At 50.7% G+C, this 14,370-nt stretch overlaps 1 protein-coding gene across 1 annotated transcript; it reads left to right on the top strand.

Annotated features, from left to right (window-relative positions):
* Positions 1-2,586: 2,586 nt before the first annotated feature.
* Positions 2,587-13,258, top strand: LOC119381853 (sodium/hydrogen exchanger 10). The gene is made up of 2 exons (XM_037649607.2): positions 2,587-5,709; positions 12,904-13,258. Exons 1-2 carry the CDS (start codon positions 2,587-2,589, stop codon positions 13,255-13,257), a joined length of 3,477 nt encoding a protein of 1,158 aa, XP_037505535.1. The 3' UTR covers position 13,258.
* The last annotated feature ends 1,112 nt before the right edge of the window (positions 13,259-14,370 follow it).

Genomic DNA, 14,370 nt, shown 5'->3' with positions numbered 1-14,370 from the left:
AATTCGGAAAATCGTTTAATTCGGACGTGTTATCTTGTGCCGGAAAGCATATATGTATTGTTTAATGACGTCAAACTTCCTTAATTAGGACATATTCTTTCCGCAGCCCGATTAATTCGGACGATCCTCGGAGCGCGCCAAGCAAGAAGCGCCGCAAATGTGCGACCAAAGGAGCGAAAACGGCGTTCGCGAACAACCTAAACGGCAGCGGGCATTTATGAAGGCCTCTTCTATAGACATTTATAAAGGCCTGTGTAAATGCCGCAGTCGCCACCCATGATTGTGCATTAACGAGCCAGGTTTATTCAGCAGCAGATGCGGGGCTCAGCAGTTTAGTCTCGACTCTGGACACAGGCCGCGTGCGTGCCTTCAGAACTTCGTGTCTTTAGCGACCGCGGTTTCGTTCACAGCGGATACTGCACTCAGTAGCTTCGTTTTGACTTCGGGCCATGCGCGCGCAATGTCACAAAACTCAAACATGGGGGAAGCTGTTGAAGATAAACAGCTGCAGCAAGGCTCTGCATGCTGGCATAAAACTAGCTTGCTACAATGCGATGGATGAACGATCAGTTGCCGGCCATATTTCCGGCGAAAAAATTATCACGTGCGCGTAGTGGTGTTGGTGGCGGCGGTACGTAATAAGAGATGGGCTCAGAGCAGGCTTCGGCTTTTGAATCCGCGGTCACATTGTGAACGAAGTCGCTAATGGCGAAAATTGCGGCTTTTACACTGCTCTTATGCAAAATAAGTACAGAATTTACGTATTCATCAAGAAAATGAAAATGAGTTGATGTAATATACATTTTATTTTTCCTAACACTTTCGATAATACCGCATTCGGTTAATTCCGAAAATGCTACCAAGGCATGTTATGTTTGAACAGGAAGTTATGTTGCGATATGGAGCACTGTTTTCCGAGCGAGCCCAAAGCGACAATTTTGCAGTCCACAGCCACGACTTCTGTGTGAAGCTTAACCATGTCATTGTTTTATGCTCTGTTTATTGTAAATTCCCCTTACGTAATGCCTTGACTCAGTTCCTAGAGAAAAGGGAAAGGATGCGAGGCTTGGATCTCCGGACTATGACGAATACTTCGTCAGCTAGGAAGCATTACTTTATGAGCAAATCGCATGTGTTTCCTTGTAGCCTTGTGCTGCAAACGGGTGGATGCCAATTTTCACTTTTATAATGATGATGATGGTGGCGGCGGTCGTGTTGGTGGTGAAGGATGTTGACTTTTTTTTAACTTGGTTTCACTAATTGACAGATTGAAGAGGCTGCAAGAAAGCAGAGAATCCGAAATGGATACATTGTTCTATATAAAGAAGAAAATGAGCTCCAGGGGCTTTGCATTTGTGTTCTGTGCCACAAAGTTTGAGCGAAGGAGGCTGCCTCGTGCACACGCCTACTGCAGCCCAGCCCGATCTGCGTGCACTCTCAAAGGGCTCTAGTCCAACGGGCGTAGATGCCTGGTCCAGCGGCGACCCGGAATAAGGAGTCCCCTATGTAAAGGGACGTTTTGCGCCTGGAAACTCTCCTTTTATTGAATAAAAGTTTTTCTCTGTCACACACCCACAAACACACACACACACACACACACACACACACACACACACACACACACACACACACACACACACACACACACACACACTCACTCACTCACTCACTCACTCACACGCACACACACACACATACACACACACCACCCGACCTTGACAGCTGGATTCACAGACCGTTCCACCGCTGACTGTATATTTGACAAAGCATATTATTATCCTTAAAGGCAGGCTTTCGAAATAAAAAAGGGAGAGAGAGAATAAGCATGTTCATTTTGGTAAAGAAACAAGGTCCTTATTTTGCAATGTCTTTAGCTCGGACCGAGTCCTTGAAATTCGTGGCCACGTCATATCTGGTCCGCGAGGCCAGAGCTGGCTCAGGCTCTTTCCCGAACCTGGTTGATGTAGCAAGCGTGCTTCTTCGTGTCGCCAAGCGGTGTTCAAGTACTCGGAGTGTCCGCCTCCAATTCGGGAAGCACTGAGTTCGATTCCGAATACCTCCGGAATTTAGCGTCTTCCTAACTTCAAACCAAACACTCTCTCTCAATCTTCGAGTTCATGTTGGTGTGTTTCCGTTTTACTTAACCTATAACACTGGCCGTTTTTTTTTTTTTTCTTTACGCACGCTTATTAGTTATACTCCGTTCTTTAGATTTCCTGCCTTCACTTGCGAATTCACAAACGTCAACTTCTGGATTAAAAAAATGCGTTGCACTTTTTCCTCATAATAAGCGTCATCTATCCACATTGAAAGCGAAGCTAATATTATTATAGACGAAAATCGGCGCTTTTAGGTGCCCGAACAAGCAGTTTTGGCTCTTGAAGGCGCTTGAAGACATCGGTCTCATGTGCAGGTCGGCCAGCAAAAATGTCGCGAAAGTCGAGTCGATACACAACTGGTAGAGAACGAAGAAGAAAAGAGCCACCCACGGGCTCACAAGTCACGCGTCACGCGTAGGCCTTCCACGCGATCTGCAGCCGTCAGGCTCAGTCGTATTATTCAGTCGACGAACACAGCTGCCCAGAAATGAATTCCCTGATCGGCCAGGATGGCGACGCCGAGTTCAACCTCCACGACAGGCAGGTGAGCGTGATCATCCTCCTGGTGGTGGCAGTCATCGCCGGCGTGTGCCGCGCGCTGCGACGCTTTCTGAACATACCCGTCGTGGCCGTGGTTACAGCGCTGGGATTCAGCGCAGGCCGCCTCGTCAGTGGCTACGACGCGAAAGAGAAAGTTCTTCCGGTTACCGACCAGCACATCCGTGAGCTGCTCTTCCTCTACTTGCCCGTGCTCACGTTCACCGGCTCGTTCAACCTTCGCAGCCAACTGTTCAGGCAGTGCTTCTGGCAGTGCGTGCTGCTTGGCTTTGGTGGTCTGCTCTTCAGCACCATGCTCTTCATGCTGTACATGTCGGGCACCCGGGACGCCGACAAGCAGCACTTGGCCGAGACGGTGCTCATCAGCCTGCTCACCTGCTGTCCCGAGCTCATGTTCGTGTCCGACATGAACGCGCTGTCGTCGGCACGCTCGCACATACTCGAGACCATCATCATGGGCGAGCCGCTCATCGGAGCCACCGTTCTCTGGATGGCCTACCGGTTCAGCACGCTGTCGGAGCAGTTGACTGTTTATGCCTTCCTAAAGACAGTCACGTCTACGCTGTTCATCGGGCCGCTGGTGGGCAAGGCGCTCGGGCACGCACTCGCGATGGCCATGATAGCGTTGGCACAGGACCTTCCCGTCTCCATCGTGGTGAGTGCTATCAGCGTGATTGCGACGTGGGCCTTCGCCGAACAGTTCATGCACGGTGCTGGAATCAGCACCATCCTCTCAATGGGTCTTGCCGCCAGCTCTCACGCAGCGGACACTGTGTCCAACCCGATAGCGATCAGGAAGTTCTGGATGCTCATCAGGTACGGCTACAACGTCGTCGTCATCTTCTTGTCTGCTTATCGGATAGGCCGAGACTCGCAAGAGTTTCTGTCGTGGCATGAGATAATCAGCCCAGTCAACGCGTACGTTGCCAAGATCGGCGTCCGGTTCGTCACTGTCATCGTGATGTATCCGCTGCTGTCGTCTGTGGGCTATAGCCTCAGTTGGCAGCAATGCTTGATTGTGGCTTGGGCGAACTTCAAGGGTGCCATAATGATCGCCATGGACTTGACCAGGGCTTTCCCGACCGTCAACCTCAAGCACGCCCTTCAGGAACAGTTTGTTCGCCTGGGCACGCTATTTCTTGTGCAAGTCCTGAACACCACAACGCTGCCGAAACTAGTGTCCATGCTCGGGCTCCTGGCACTGTCGGACGTGGAAAGGGCCAACATGAACATGGTCATAATCGCGCTTCGCAACACCGCGAATTCGTCAACTAGCTTTCAGCGACGAGACAAGAAGTTCTCAGGTGCCGACTGGAAGTGGGTTCAGATGCACACGTATATCGACAACCCTTACGGAGGCGTCGAGGAAGACGACCACGCTGAGCAGACGGACACATACATGCCGGCACGCCTCTACAGGAATGCTGCTGCAAGGAAGGCCAGCTGCTCCATCCTCAGACTTCAGAAGGTTTGTTGCAACAAGCAATACGAGGATGGCATGATTCACAGCAAAACGAGGAGCAAGATACTGGCCGCCCTGCAGTATCCTATGGAGAAGGAAGTCTACCTGGATTACAACATGATGGAGCCTTTCGTGACCGTCCCCGACTGGATCTACCGGCTTAAGGACATGGTGCAACGATTCGCCGGTAACGAAGCCATTGAGAAGCGCCAATCCAAATCAGTACGTTCCACCCGCTCGCGAACAGATGACGACGAAGACAATATGGAGCAAGTTAGCCTCCTCTCAGCCATGCTCAAGGAAGGCTGGTACCACGCCTTGGTCGGATTCATTGCTTTGGGCTTCGTGTTGCTGCTCAGTGGCCTGGCTTTGTTTATGATTACAAAGCGCACGGACCCGTCACAGTATGAGCTACTCCTGTCGATCATCACGTCAGTGCAGGGCGCTTACCTGCTGCTCTATTCGATCGAGATGGGCAGTCTGGTGTACACCATTGGCATGCTGCGCGTCGGCAAGGATATATGGAAGCAGCTTGATGTTATCATGTACTTCCTGGTCGTGACCGAGTTCGCGCTCATCAGCATGGCCTCCGTGAGCGGTGGCGGCAAGCCCGACGCTACTTACACCAGCTTCCTGCAGATAAGCTTCATCATACTAATCTCGTGCCGGATCGTGAAGACACTGCAGAAGCGCGTCGTGCTTTTCTTGTGGATATGGGACATGCTGGACGTGCTGCTTAACCGCAAACTGTTCTACGCGTATGACCTCAGCTGGGCCTACATCACGGCTGAGGACGAGGCGATGAACAAGGTGTCCCGTTTCGTCACCACGCCACAGCTGGCGGCCGCCATTCGTGAGAACAGCGGCTACAACAAGCTGCGGACACTCAAGAACGTCGTGGACATCCAGCAGCGCTACCCCAACATCGAAGTGGCGACCAAGACGCGCCAGGCAGCTCGAAGGATCCTCAACAAGGCGTTCGACGGCCTCAGGGAGCTGCACGAAGGGGGCCTACTGGACGAGAAGCAGTTCGGCTTGCTCTTCTCCAACCTGTCGTGGATGATCCAGCGCGCCGACGGCATGCCCGCCAACGTGACCGTGGGCAACGCCGCCTTCAACACGATGCTCAGCGTGCCGTGGCTCTCGCGCGACGTCGTCCCGCGGCTGCTCAATTCCTTCTACCAGTACCTGAAGGAAGGCGAGCTGCTGGTGGAAAAGAACAACATGCACGACTGCGTCTTCATCATCTGCTCGGGTATCGTCCGGGTGAGCGGCTGCAACGAGGAGCCCTGGGCGAACCCCGTGCAGCTCGCCAACTCGGACTCGACGCACTTCTACTTCTGCGAGGGCGCCTTCCAGGACTACCTCGTGGCGCCCGACAGTCTCGGCCTGCTGGGCTTCCTGACGTCCAGGCCGTCGGTGTGCCAGTGCGTATGCGAGACGGACGTCGAGGTGTGCTGCATCCCCATGGAGGAGATGACGGCGCTGATCGAGCAGCACCCGGAGGCGCCGAACCTCGTCTACCGCATGTGGTTCAGCGTGGCCATCCGCATCGGGCTTGCCGTGCTCGTGAACCAGAAGCGGTACCAGGTGAGTATGTAGCCGTGGTCGCTTCAAAATTGATATGGGTGCATTAATGCAATTCATATGGGTGCATGGGACAATAGCGTACAATGTGCTATTGTGAGCACAATGAGAGGGAACACGCGAGTGCGTGGCAAATAGCCTCAAACCCGGCGCAGGGCGATTAGCAGCCGCCGCTATAGGAAACAAAATGAAAACGTCGCCGCGGACCCGCTAAATTGTCGGCACGCCCGCCTCGCTCTTGCTGAGAAAAGTCAGTTTGGCTGCAAGGGCGAAACAATGAATTAGCAACTAGTTGCATTGTTATACGAAGTGAGGCTGGCAGCTGTCTTGGATCCGATGTCGCGTAACTCTACAAAACGCTGGTGAAAGAGTACGGCCGCTCCAGGGAGAGATGCTCTTTCCACACAGCCTCTTCGCGTTGAGAGCGCAGCACGTACAAGGGTGTATGCGAGCCGCCTGCTGATGGCTGCCGAGATAGCGTGCGCGCCAGCGATCGCGACGGCGCCCTTAGAATCAAAGTTCAAAGTTGCTGCTCGAGCGACAACACCCTCCCCCCGCCCCTCGCGCATTTTCATGCTGGGTCAAGACGGGTGAGGCGTTTCCTCTCTGCTTCGACGGCGGGCCTCCCGAGCGGGGCAATGTGGAGCGGAATGTTTTCAATTGTGGTGCAAGACGGCATGTAGGGCAATTTGGACTTTATACGGGACGTGACGGTGACGGCAACGGCGATGGCAAAAACCCCTCGAGAATGTCCATATAATTGTTATCGCAATACAAGTTGCAGCTGATAGCGTATCACAGGCCGCTCGCGAGTATAGGCCTGACTGGCTGCCCAGGCGGCGCTCTTTGGTTTCGAGTAGTCAGACAGGCGGCCGCATGCAGCACTAAGCTCAGATGCGCAATGGAGCCGCCGCTGTCGGTTGTGCTGCGCTTTGGATCTCGGCCAGTTTCTGGCGTGGCTGAGTTCTTCAGGCCAAGCAATCTGCGTAAACGCAAGAAGTTCAACGTCAAGTATGTTTACGACGTGCAGGAGATGGAAGGAACCATTTCGGCGTGCTGCAACTCGCAAGTGCAGCGAATCTCATACGACGTTGAACTCGAGTTAAGTTTTACGAGGCATGCTCGCGCGATTAACGACAGTGTATAAACGAAAAGATTGCTGTTAAGAAAACCGACATGATTTGCATTACACGATGAAACGGAATCAAGAAAGGTCCAGACGAAGGCTAGCCGTCGGCGGCCCGAATGAGCGCATTCCCGTCGTGTGCCGTTTTCTGCCGCATTCAGTCGCAAACACACTTTTTCCCCATGCACGGTCATGTTTGAGGCCCGTGTACTTAGATTTAGGTGCACGTTAAAGAACCCCAGGTGGTCGAAATTTCCGGAGCCCTCCACTACGGCGTCTCTCATAATCATATCGTGGTTTTGGGACGTTAAACCCCAGATATTATTAACATTTGCTTCTAGGGAATTCGTCAAATTCTGTCAGCGTGCGGTGGCGGTCGAGAAGCGACGGCGCGCAATGTTTACAGCCGGCCGCTGGAAGCAGCCGGCTGTAAGCTGCCGGAAAAATCGTAGGCACATACGCAGGGTGACTCGTGGCATCGTTTTTCTCGTTTCGCACGAAATGCCGGCTGCATATCCTCGTGATCACCGTCGGCAGCCACAGCGTGCCGTCTGGACTGCACACAGGGAATATATACATATATAAACGCGTGCACGCGCGTACGAAAAGTAATCAGCACGTTACGTTGCAAACCACGTTTTGCTCGCGTACTCACTTCACGCGTCGGACGGCACGTATCCAGCGGTTCCGTCGCTCCACTTCGTACGGCTTTCAGGGGAACCAGTAAAACCGCACATTAGGATTCTTACCCCCATGTTCAAGGCAATTAACCACGCAACAATAACGGCGGCGACCGCGCTTCGGGACCGCGCTGCTCAGAGCCGTCGCCCAGACCACCTGCTTTCGGCACGGTTTGTTGAAGCAGGGATCGCTCGTCAAACATGTCAGACTCTGCAGGCATAGCGGACAAGTTCCTGCGTACGTTTTAAGCACTTTTTGAGCCTGAAAACTAGGCGCAAAATTAAGTAAAACGCTTAAAGCAACTGAGAACTGCGTAACTCGCCGGTCGGCGTCCATTTTTGACTACCCAAGCAACTTCGGCGCACGCCACCAGGCTCCGCCACAGTACTCAAAACTCCAGCGCGTCAGCCCTATAGGGCGGGCCCTGACATGCAGGGCGCGGCAGTCCGTGCAAGCTACCGCTTTTTCATTCGCTTGTGTGTGTGCATCTGACACATAAAATCAAGATAGAGCGAAGTGATTTTACAAAGGGGTGCTGCTTTTCGCTGCGCGTGAGTGCTACAGCAGGCGCTACAAAGTCAAGCTGTTAATTGTGTGATATATTTCGCGCATCGTGAAAACAGACGCATGGTTGGAGTGACAAGTTCACGGGAAAACGTCACCGCTTCCACTTCATTTTTGACAGCGCGATCCGAGTATCGACCGAATTGGGGTTTCAGGCTGTTCGCAACGCGCTCGCTTGTTCCCTGTCATAGTGCTGAAGAAAATACTTCAGGCGCATTTTTGGTACGGGGAATCCGCAGGTGTTTCACGCCACAGGATGCCGACATTGCGGTGTAGCGTAGTTGGTGTTGAGAACCACGTTGGCATATAGGACACAAGAGGTACTGACAATAGGTGAAAGTCACGTCACTATTGAGTGTGTGAAAAACATTACCGCATCAACTTTACTCGTATGATTCGTAGTAGTGAACAACGAACGCTCACGTTGCCAACGGTACCTCCGGTGTTCTTCAAGGGAGCTTCCTTGCCCTTATTATATTCCTACTCCATACTTATGAGTGAACCTGGAATCATAAGCACTAACACAAAACTAGATATTAACGTTTGCACATGGTATCATGAACTTAACTCGCCTGAAGGTCTTGAAGCCCCAAACACTGTTCCTAAAGTATAACAACTACCACAAGAAAAAAGCGCATCTCGCGTATTACCGGAACGCATTATGCCTCAATGTTGTCATACACTCTTGGTAACGCTCCTCTGGCAGCCGTTAGGACAACAAATATCCCGCGCAAGCTATATTTAAGATGAGACACTCAAATAAATAAAGTAACTTCTATAACGCATTCAAGGAGAAAATAACTTATTTAAAACGGCAAGATATGGAAGGATGGGCTCCCTTCCCTAGGTGGCAGCCATGAGTCCTTGTGCTCTGGCGGCATCCTCGGCCTGCCGAAGGACTTTGAGTTGCACTTCTAGTGTTAATGAATGTTCTATCTTGCCCTGGCACTCTGAGGCAGCCCACAATATATGATTCAGGTCCACCCTTCGATTACAAAACCTACACATATCGGAGTATAACTCCGGATAGAAGTAATATTCATGAGAACTAACAGACAATAATACCAAGGAAAGTATAGGGGGTGTTATTTGTAGTAATTAGGATATAAATCTGAAGAAAGTAGAGTGGACGAAAAGATAAATTGCCCCCGGCAGGGACCGAACCTGCGACCTTCGAATAACGCGTCCGAGAGCATCGGATGCGTTATTCGAAGGTCATTTACGCTGATGACACTAGCATTTTATTCTCTGGTCGCTCCGCTGTTTATTTCGCAAATAATGCCATCATTGCCCCTTATTTAATGCAGAATTGGTCCCTGCAAGACCAGTTGAGATTAAATGTCGACGAAAGCATTAATGTTTCTTCCGCGTCATAGACTCCAACTTATCCACTATTTATCAATGGCACATCGGTCGAATACAGTCAGCCCTTTAAAACTATGGGCATCCGTTTTTCTGCAGACATATCGCGGGATGCACGCATTGATATCTCGGTTGGAAAGCTTTCACGCACTATTGGGTTCTTGCAACGTTTGCGGTTACCTTAAATCTACTCCTTTATAAATCATTACTCGCTTGCACTTTTAACTATGGCGCACTTGTGTGGGGCACAACCACAAATGTTAATATTATGGAGTTACTGCAAAAATTATTACATTAACTTGTAACATGCCCTATTTGTATCATACAGCTCCATTCTTTGCAAAATTACCCATAGTAAAAGTTTCATCACATTATGGATACGGGCTTTCCTGCTACTATAAGTCGTGTATGAAGAAGCAAGACAGCGCACTGCAAAACCTTGCCATTCTTAGTTAGGATCAACGTAGTCGCATAGGACACACGCAATCCGGAACACTGGGAAGTAACACGAAATCACTCTAACTATGGAAAATAAGTGCTCCAATAGCAACTACCTCCATTGTTAAATTTACAAAAAGAAATAATGTATTTTGGCATCGCAAGCATATCATTGCAGGATGTCCTTGACGTGTTTTTTTTTTTAAGATACTGTAACATTATTTGATTTCAGTAGACTAGACATTCCTCTACCCGCCACGGTGGTCTAATGGTTATGCTGCTCGACTGCTGACAAGAACGTCGCGGGATCGAATCCCGGCCGCGGCGGCCGCATTTCGATGGAGGCGTCATGCTTTGGTTAAAGAACACCAGACGGTCATAATTTCCGAAGCAGTCCACTACGACGTCCCTCGTAATTATATCGTGGTTTTGGGACGTAAAACCTCAAGAATTATTACACTTCGTCGTGGTTCCGTATAATTGAGGACTAACAGAAAATAATGCCGAGGAATTTTTACCGCTGTCATTCTTTATTTTTTTCTGAATAATTATTTTTTTTTATCTCGCAAAAACACAAAGCTTCATTTCTAATCCACTTATGAAGAACCTACCACTAACGTGTAATATTTTTATTTCGTCTACCTCATTCTTAGTGTTTCTTTAGTGATCTACGACCTATACGCACTCTCCGTGGCTGTTATTAGAAGGGGGCAGTCACCTAGTCACTGCAGTAGCTTTTTGTAACTGCTAATTTCTTTCATTGCTCAGTGAAAGATAAATACAGCATTTAATTGAATTGAAATCTTAATATAGAGCCTGTATTTCTTTGTCGCGCCGTGGTCCTTCGTTTTCTGCTAACTAGGAACTAAACATGCAATACGAGGGAGAGCCGCCGTTTATCCAGCATCCTGGTTTCCTGGTGGTGGACGGAGAGGAGTGCGCGCTCCACTTTGCCTTACTACAGCTGAAGGCGAAGTGTCTGGGTCAGAGGCTCAGCTTACAAATTGAATGGGCCCTACTTCCATTGGGTGCTGCCAAACGTTGGCCCTTTTTTGCCGTGCATGGTGTGGTATATCGCGTTTCATACGGCACACACCAAACAAAACCGAAACGTGACAACCAATGCTTTAACGAAACATTTTTAATGTTCGCACTAAGTCGCGCAAAGCTTTTCACAGAGGAGCACGGGCCCGTCGTCGCTCGTACTCCCCGTCGACCGACACGTCCAGCTTCGAGATCCGCGGCTTCCTCCTCGGGAGTACGCACTTTCTTAGGACGCCTCATGACTCTCTTTCGGTGCTACGTCTGCTCGCATGCTCTGATACCTTGCATGGATAGCCGAGGGGTTAGGACGCTTGCCTTCGGATCGAGTGTACGCGGGTTCGAATTCCGCCAAGTGAAGGATTTCTTTCGGCAAGAATTTTTCTCTATCTTTTTCCCCCCTCTACTTCTTTCTCTCCCTTTCGTTGATGTTCTGTCTGTCTCTTTTTCTTTCTGCATTTCTCCCTCTCTATATCTCTCTTATTTCGCTGATACGTTTTACTCTCTCCCCTCCTCCTTTCCCTCCTTTTCACGCTCACTTACTCTTTCCACCCCCTTGCTACACTATACTATACTAGTCTATGTTATGCTCTGCTAGCGTGCCTGGATAGTTCAAGATAAAGAAAAAAAAAAAGCCTGGATAGTTCAGTGGTTAGGACGCTCGCCTTCGGTTCGAGGGTTACCGGGATCGAATCCCGCCTCGTCAAGTATGTTTTTTCGGCATGTTCTCTTTCCTTATATTTTTATTTCCATCCCTCTGTTTGTTTATTTATTTATTTATTTATTTATTTATTTATCTCTATCTCTCTGTACTCGTTCTATCACTCATCTGGGTTACAGGCAACGCCGTAGCGGTGAGTAGTGGGACGTGCCCCAATTCTGTGCCACATACCCGTTCATGATTATGATAGTATTGCTGCAGGGTCCACATTTTACGGCCGGGTTAAACAGCTGCGATGTTAAAGTCACACGGTCCCTTACGGATTCGCCTAAGACGACGGGAAGGCGGAAGTTATCTCCTTCGTCTTGTTTTTCTTCTCAGTTGATGTGTTGATCCTCTCCCACCCCCGAAAGCTTTCTGCACCTAACGTGTTTTAGATGCGAAGCAGCTTATGGCGGGGGCTTTGTCCCTCACTCCCGCGTCCCGCGGCGTCCACCCCCCACTGCGCATGCGCGTCCCCTCCCCCTCTCTCTCCTCTCCTACGCTTCCCGCTCTCCTCTAGGAATCCTCTACGGAGCGGCGCGCACGACAGGTGGTGCGACAGCTGCATACTCCGCCGGGGGTGCCACGGTAGTTCAGCGGTATGAAAACGACGGAGCGCGCGCGCCTCATTCTCTCTCCTGCGCAGCGCCGCGATGAGCGCTCGGGCCGCTGCCGCGAAACGGGAGCGGCGACGTGGCGATCCCGAACTTTGCGCTCGCGAAGCCGAAAGGAAACGTGAACGGTGGCAAGAGAACCCTGAACTCCGGGCTCGGGAAGCCGAATCGAAACGCCAACGTCGAGTGGCGTGGTCTCTCTTCTCTTACACATTCTCAGTCATCCTCTCAATAAAATTACGCCATCTCCCGCTCAAGCTAACCATCTTCCCGCTGCTTCGCATCCACACATGGTTCCCTTTATCGGGAGATGGTGTACTTTTCTTCACAGCATCCAAGATCCGAGGCATTGCAAGCTTTTTACGCCTCGCATGATTTTGCACTGCCTCCGGGATCGGCACACCTTTCATCAAGCGATGCTGTGAGGACCTCATCATGTGACGTCGCGTTATGTGACGTCATAGTGAGGTCACGACATCATGACGTCACAAATTTCGGCGATCTGTGACGTCATGATGACGTCATGATATGATGGTGATTCTTTTTATCACTTCTGTTAACGCCGCCGATGCCGACGCTCAATTTTTGCGTTTGATGAGGCATCCAAGGCTTTCTCATTAAAAAGCCCGCGACACTGTGTTCTCATACACAATTCTCCCACTCGGCAGGAGTGGACGCACGACAAGCTAAAGCGCTTCCTGGAGAACGGCATCATGCCCAACTTGTATTACGCCATCGACTTCTCGCTCGACGAGGCCGTGCTGGACGTCATCCTGGTCCAGGGCGTGGTCCAGTGCTCCAAGACGCAGGAGCTTTACACTGGTCCCGCGTACATCCCCGGCACGGTGCGCGAGATGACGTTGCCGGGCATCCCCTCCGATCGGGCCCGGCCCATAATGCTCATCACCACCGCGATGCGTTACCACCTGCCGAGCGACCTGGACTGGTTCCACCAGCCGCTCACGCACTACGACTACAAGAAGCAACGCGCCGTCTCCGTGGCGGTCGTCGGACCCGGCTAGCTATGTGGTCCGTCCGGCCGCGCGAATGACGCGCCCGCAGTCGTGACGCTCTACCGGGTCTTCCGACGTCCCGCCATAGGAACCACCACCACTTGGCGATGGAATCGTCTTTGACAATGTTCGTGCAGACGTCTACTCCAGTGTACAGCTTAGGTTCAGAATTGTTTTTTTTAGTTCTTTTTCTTTGTACAATATCGCCTTATCGCAGCTCGATGGTCTTTTCACCTTGTCTCATTCACGATGTTTTTATAAACATTTCGTCATACGTTTCACGATGATCAATCACCTGGTGTCGAACTTCCTATCGAGGCGTATTCTTCTTAGATTAGCTGTTACAGCATGCGACCAATTACGACTGGACTCACAATGCGTTCTACTTATGAAGTGCAGGACGCTGGACTGAAGCGCGTGGTTTTTTTGTCTTTGCTTTTTCCAAATTTTGTATTTACTTACCGCTGTGCATGTTTTCGCGTCGCACCGCGAGGACTGTTTCTACAGGCCTGCGCGAGGGCTCATCAAGCTTCTGTGTTTCGTGCGAACTGTGCCGCCTGAACACGCTAATAGTATCCAGTCCCTGCGGTAGGCTGCGCTGGCTCATTGCTCTAGGTGCTGACCCTAACGTCCGCGCTCCATGGGGCTGTTCCAAAGCAAGCTTTAGGGCATATACAGCGCGTTTGTTTTACCGAAAGAATGAATTAATGTAATCAACTGCTTGTGCCTCGGCCGGGTCGCTGTGATCTTTATTCCTGAATATCCACAAACCGATGTAGTGGTTCAAGTACATCGGCCCAATAAATGTGGTCATTCACTCGACTGTTGTGGGAGCTTGTTCCTAAGCTAGCAGGAGTGATCAGCGATGAATTGTCACAGCCATTTTTTGCAAGTTTACGCGCGAGACACATCGCGACAGAGATGCGAAGTAAAATACGCTTGATGTGGCCATTAGGTCGCCGCTTAGAACGCGCATTAGGAATTATTGCTCCCTAATGAAGTTGCAAAGTCTCCTTGCATCGGTTCAGATAACGGCGAAGTCAGTCCAGGACCCGCAATCAACATTAAGATGCCTTAGTTCGCATCAGTTCGCTTTCATGCCATGCATCGCAGGCTTACTAC

Source organism: Rhipicephalus sanguineus, chromosome 2 (assembly GCF_013339695.2).
Source record: "Rhipicephalus sanguineus isolate Rsan-2018 chromosome 2, BIME_Rsan_1.4, whole genome shotgun sequence".
Classification (NCBI taxonomy): Eukaryota; Metazoa; Arthropoda; class Arachnida; order Ixodida; family Ixodidae; genus Rhipicephalus; species Rhipicephalus sanguineus.
The sequence above is the reverse complement of the archived record's forward strand: the minus strand, read 5'-3'. Positions and strand labels throughout refer to the sequence as shown.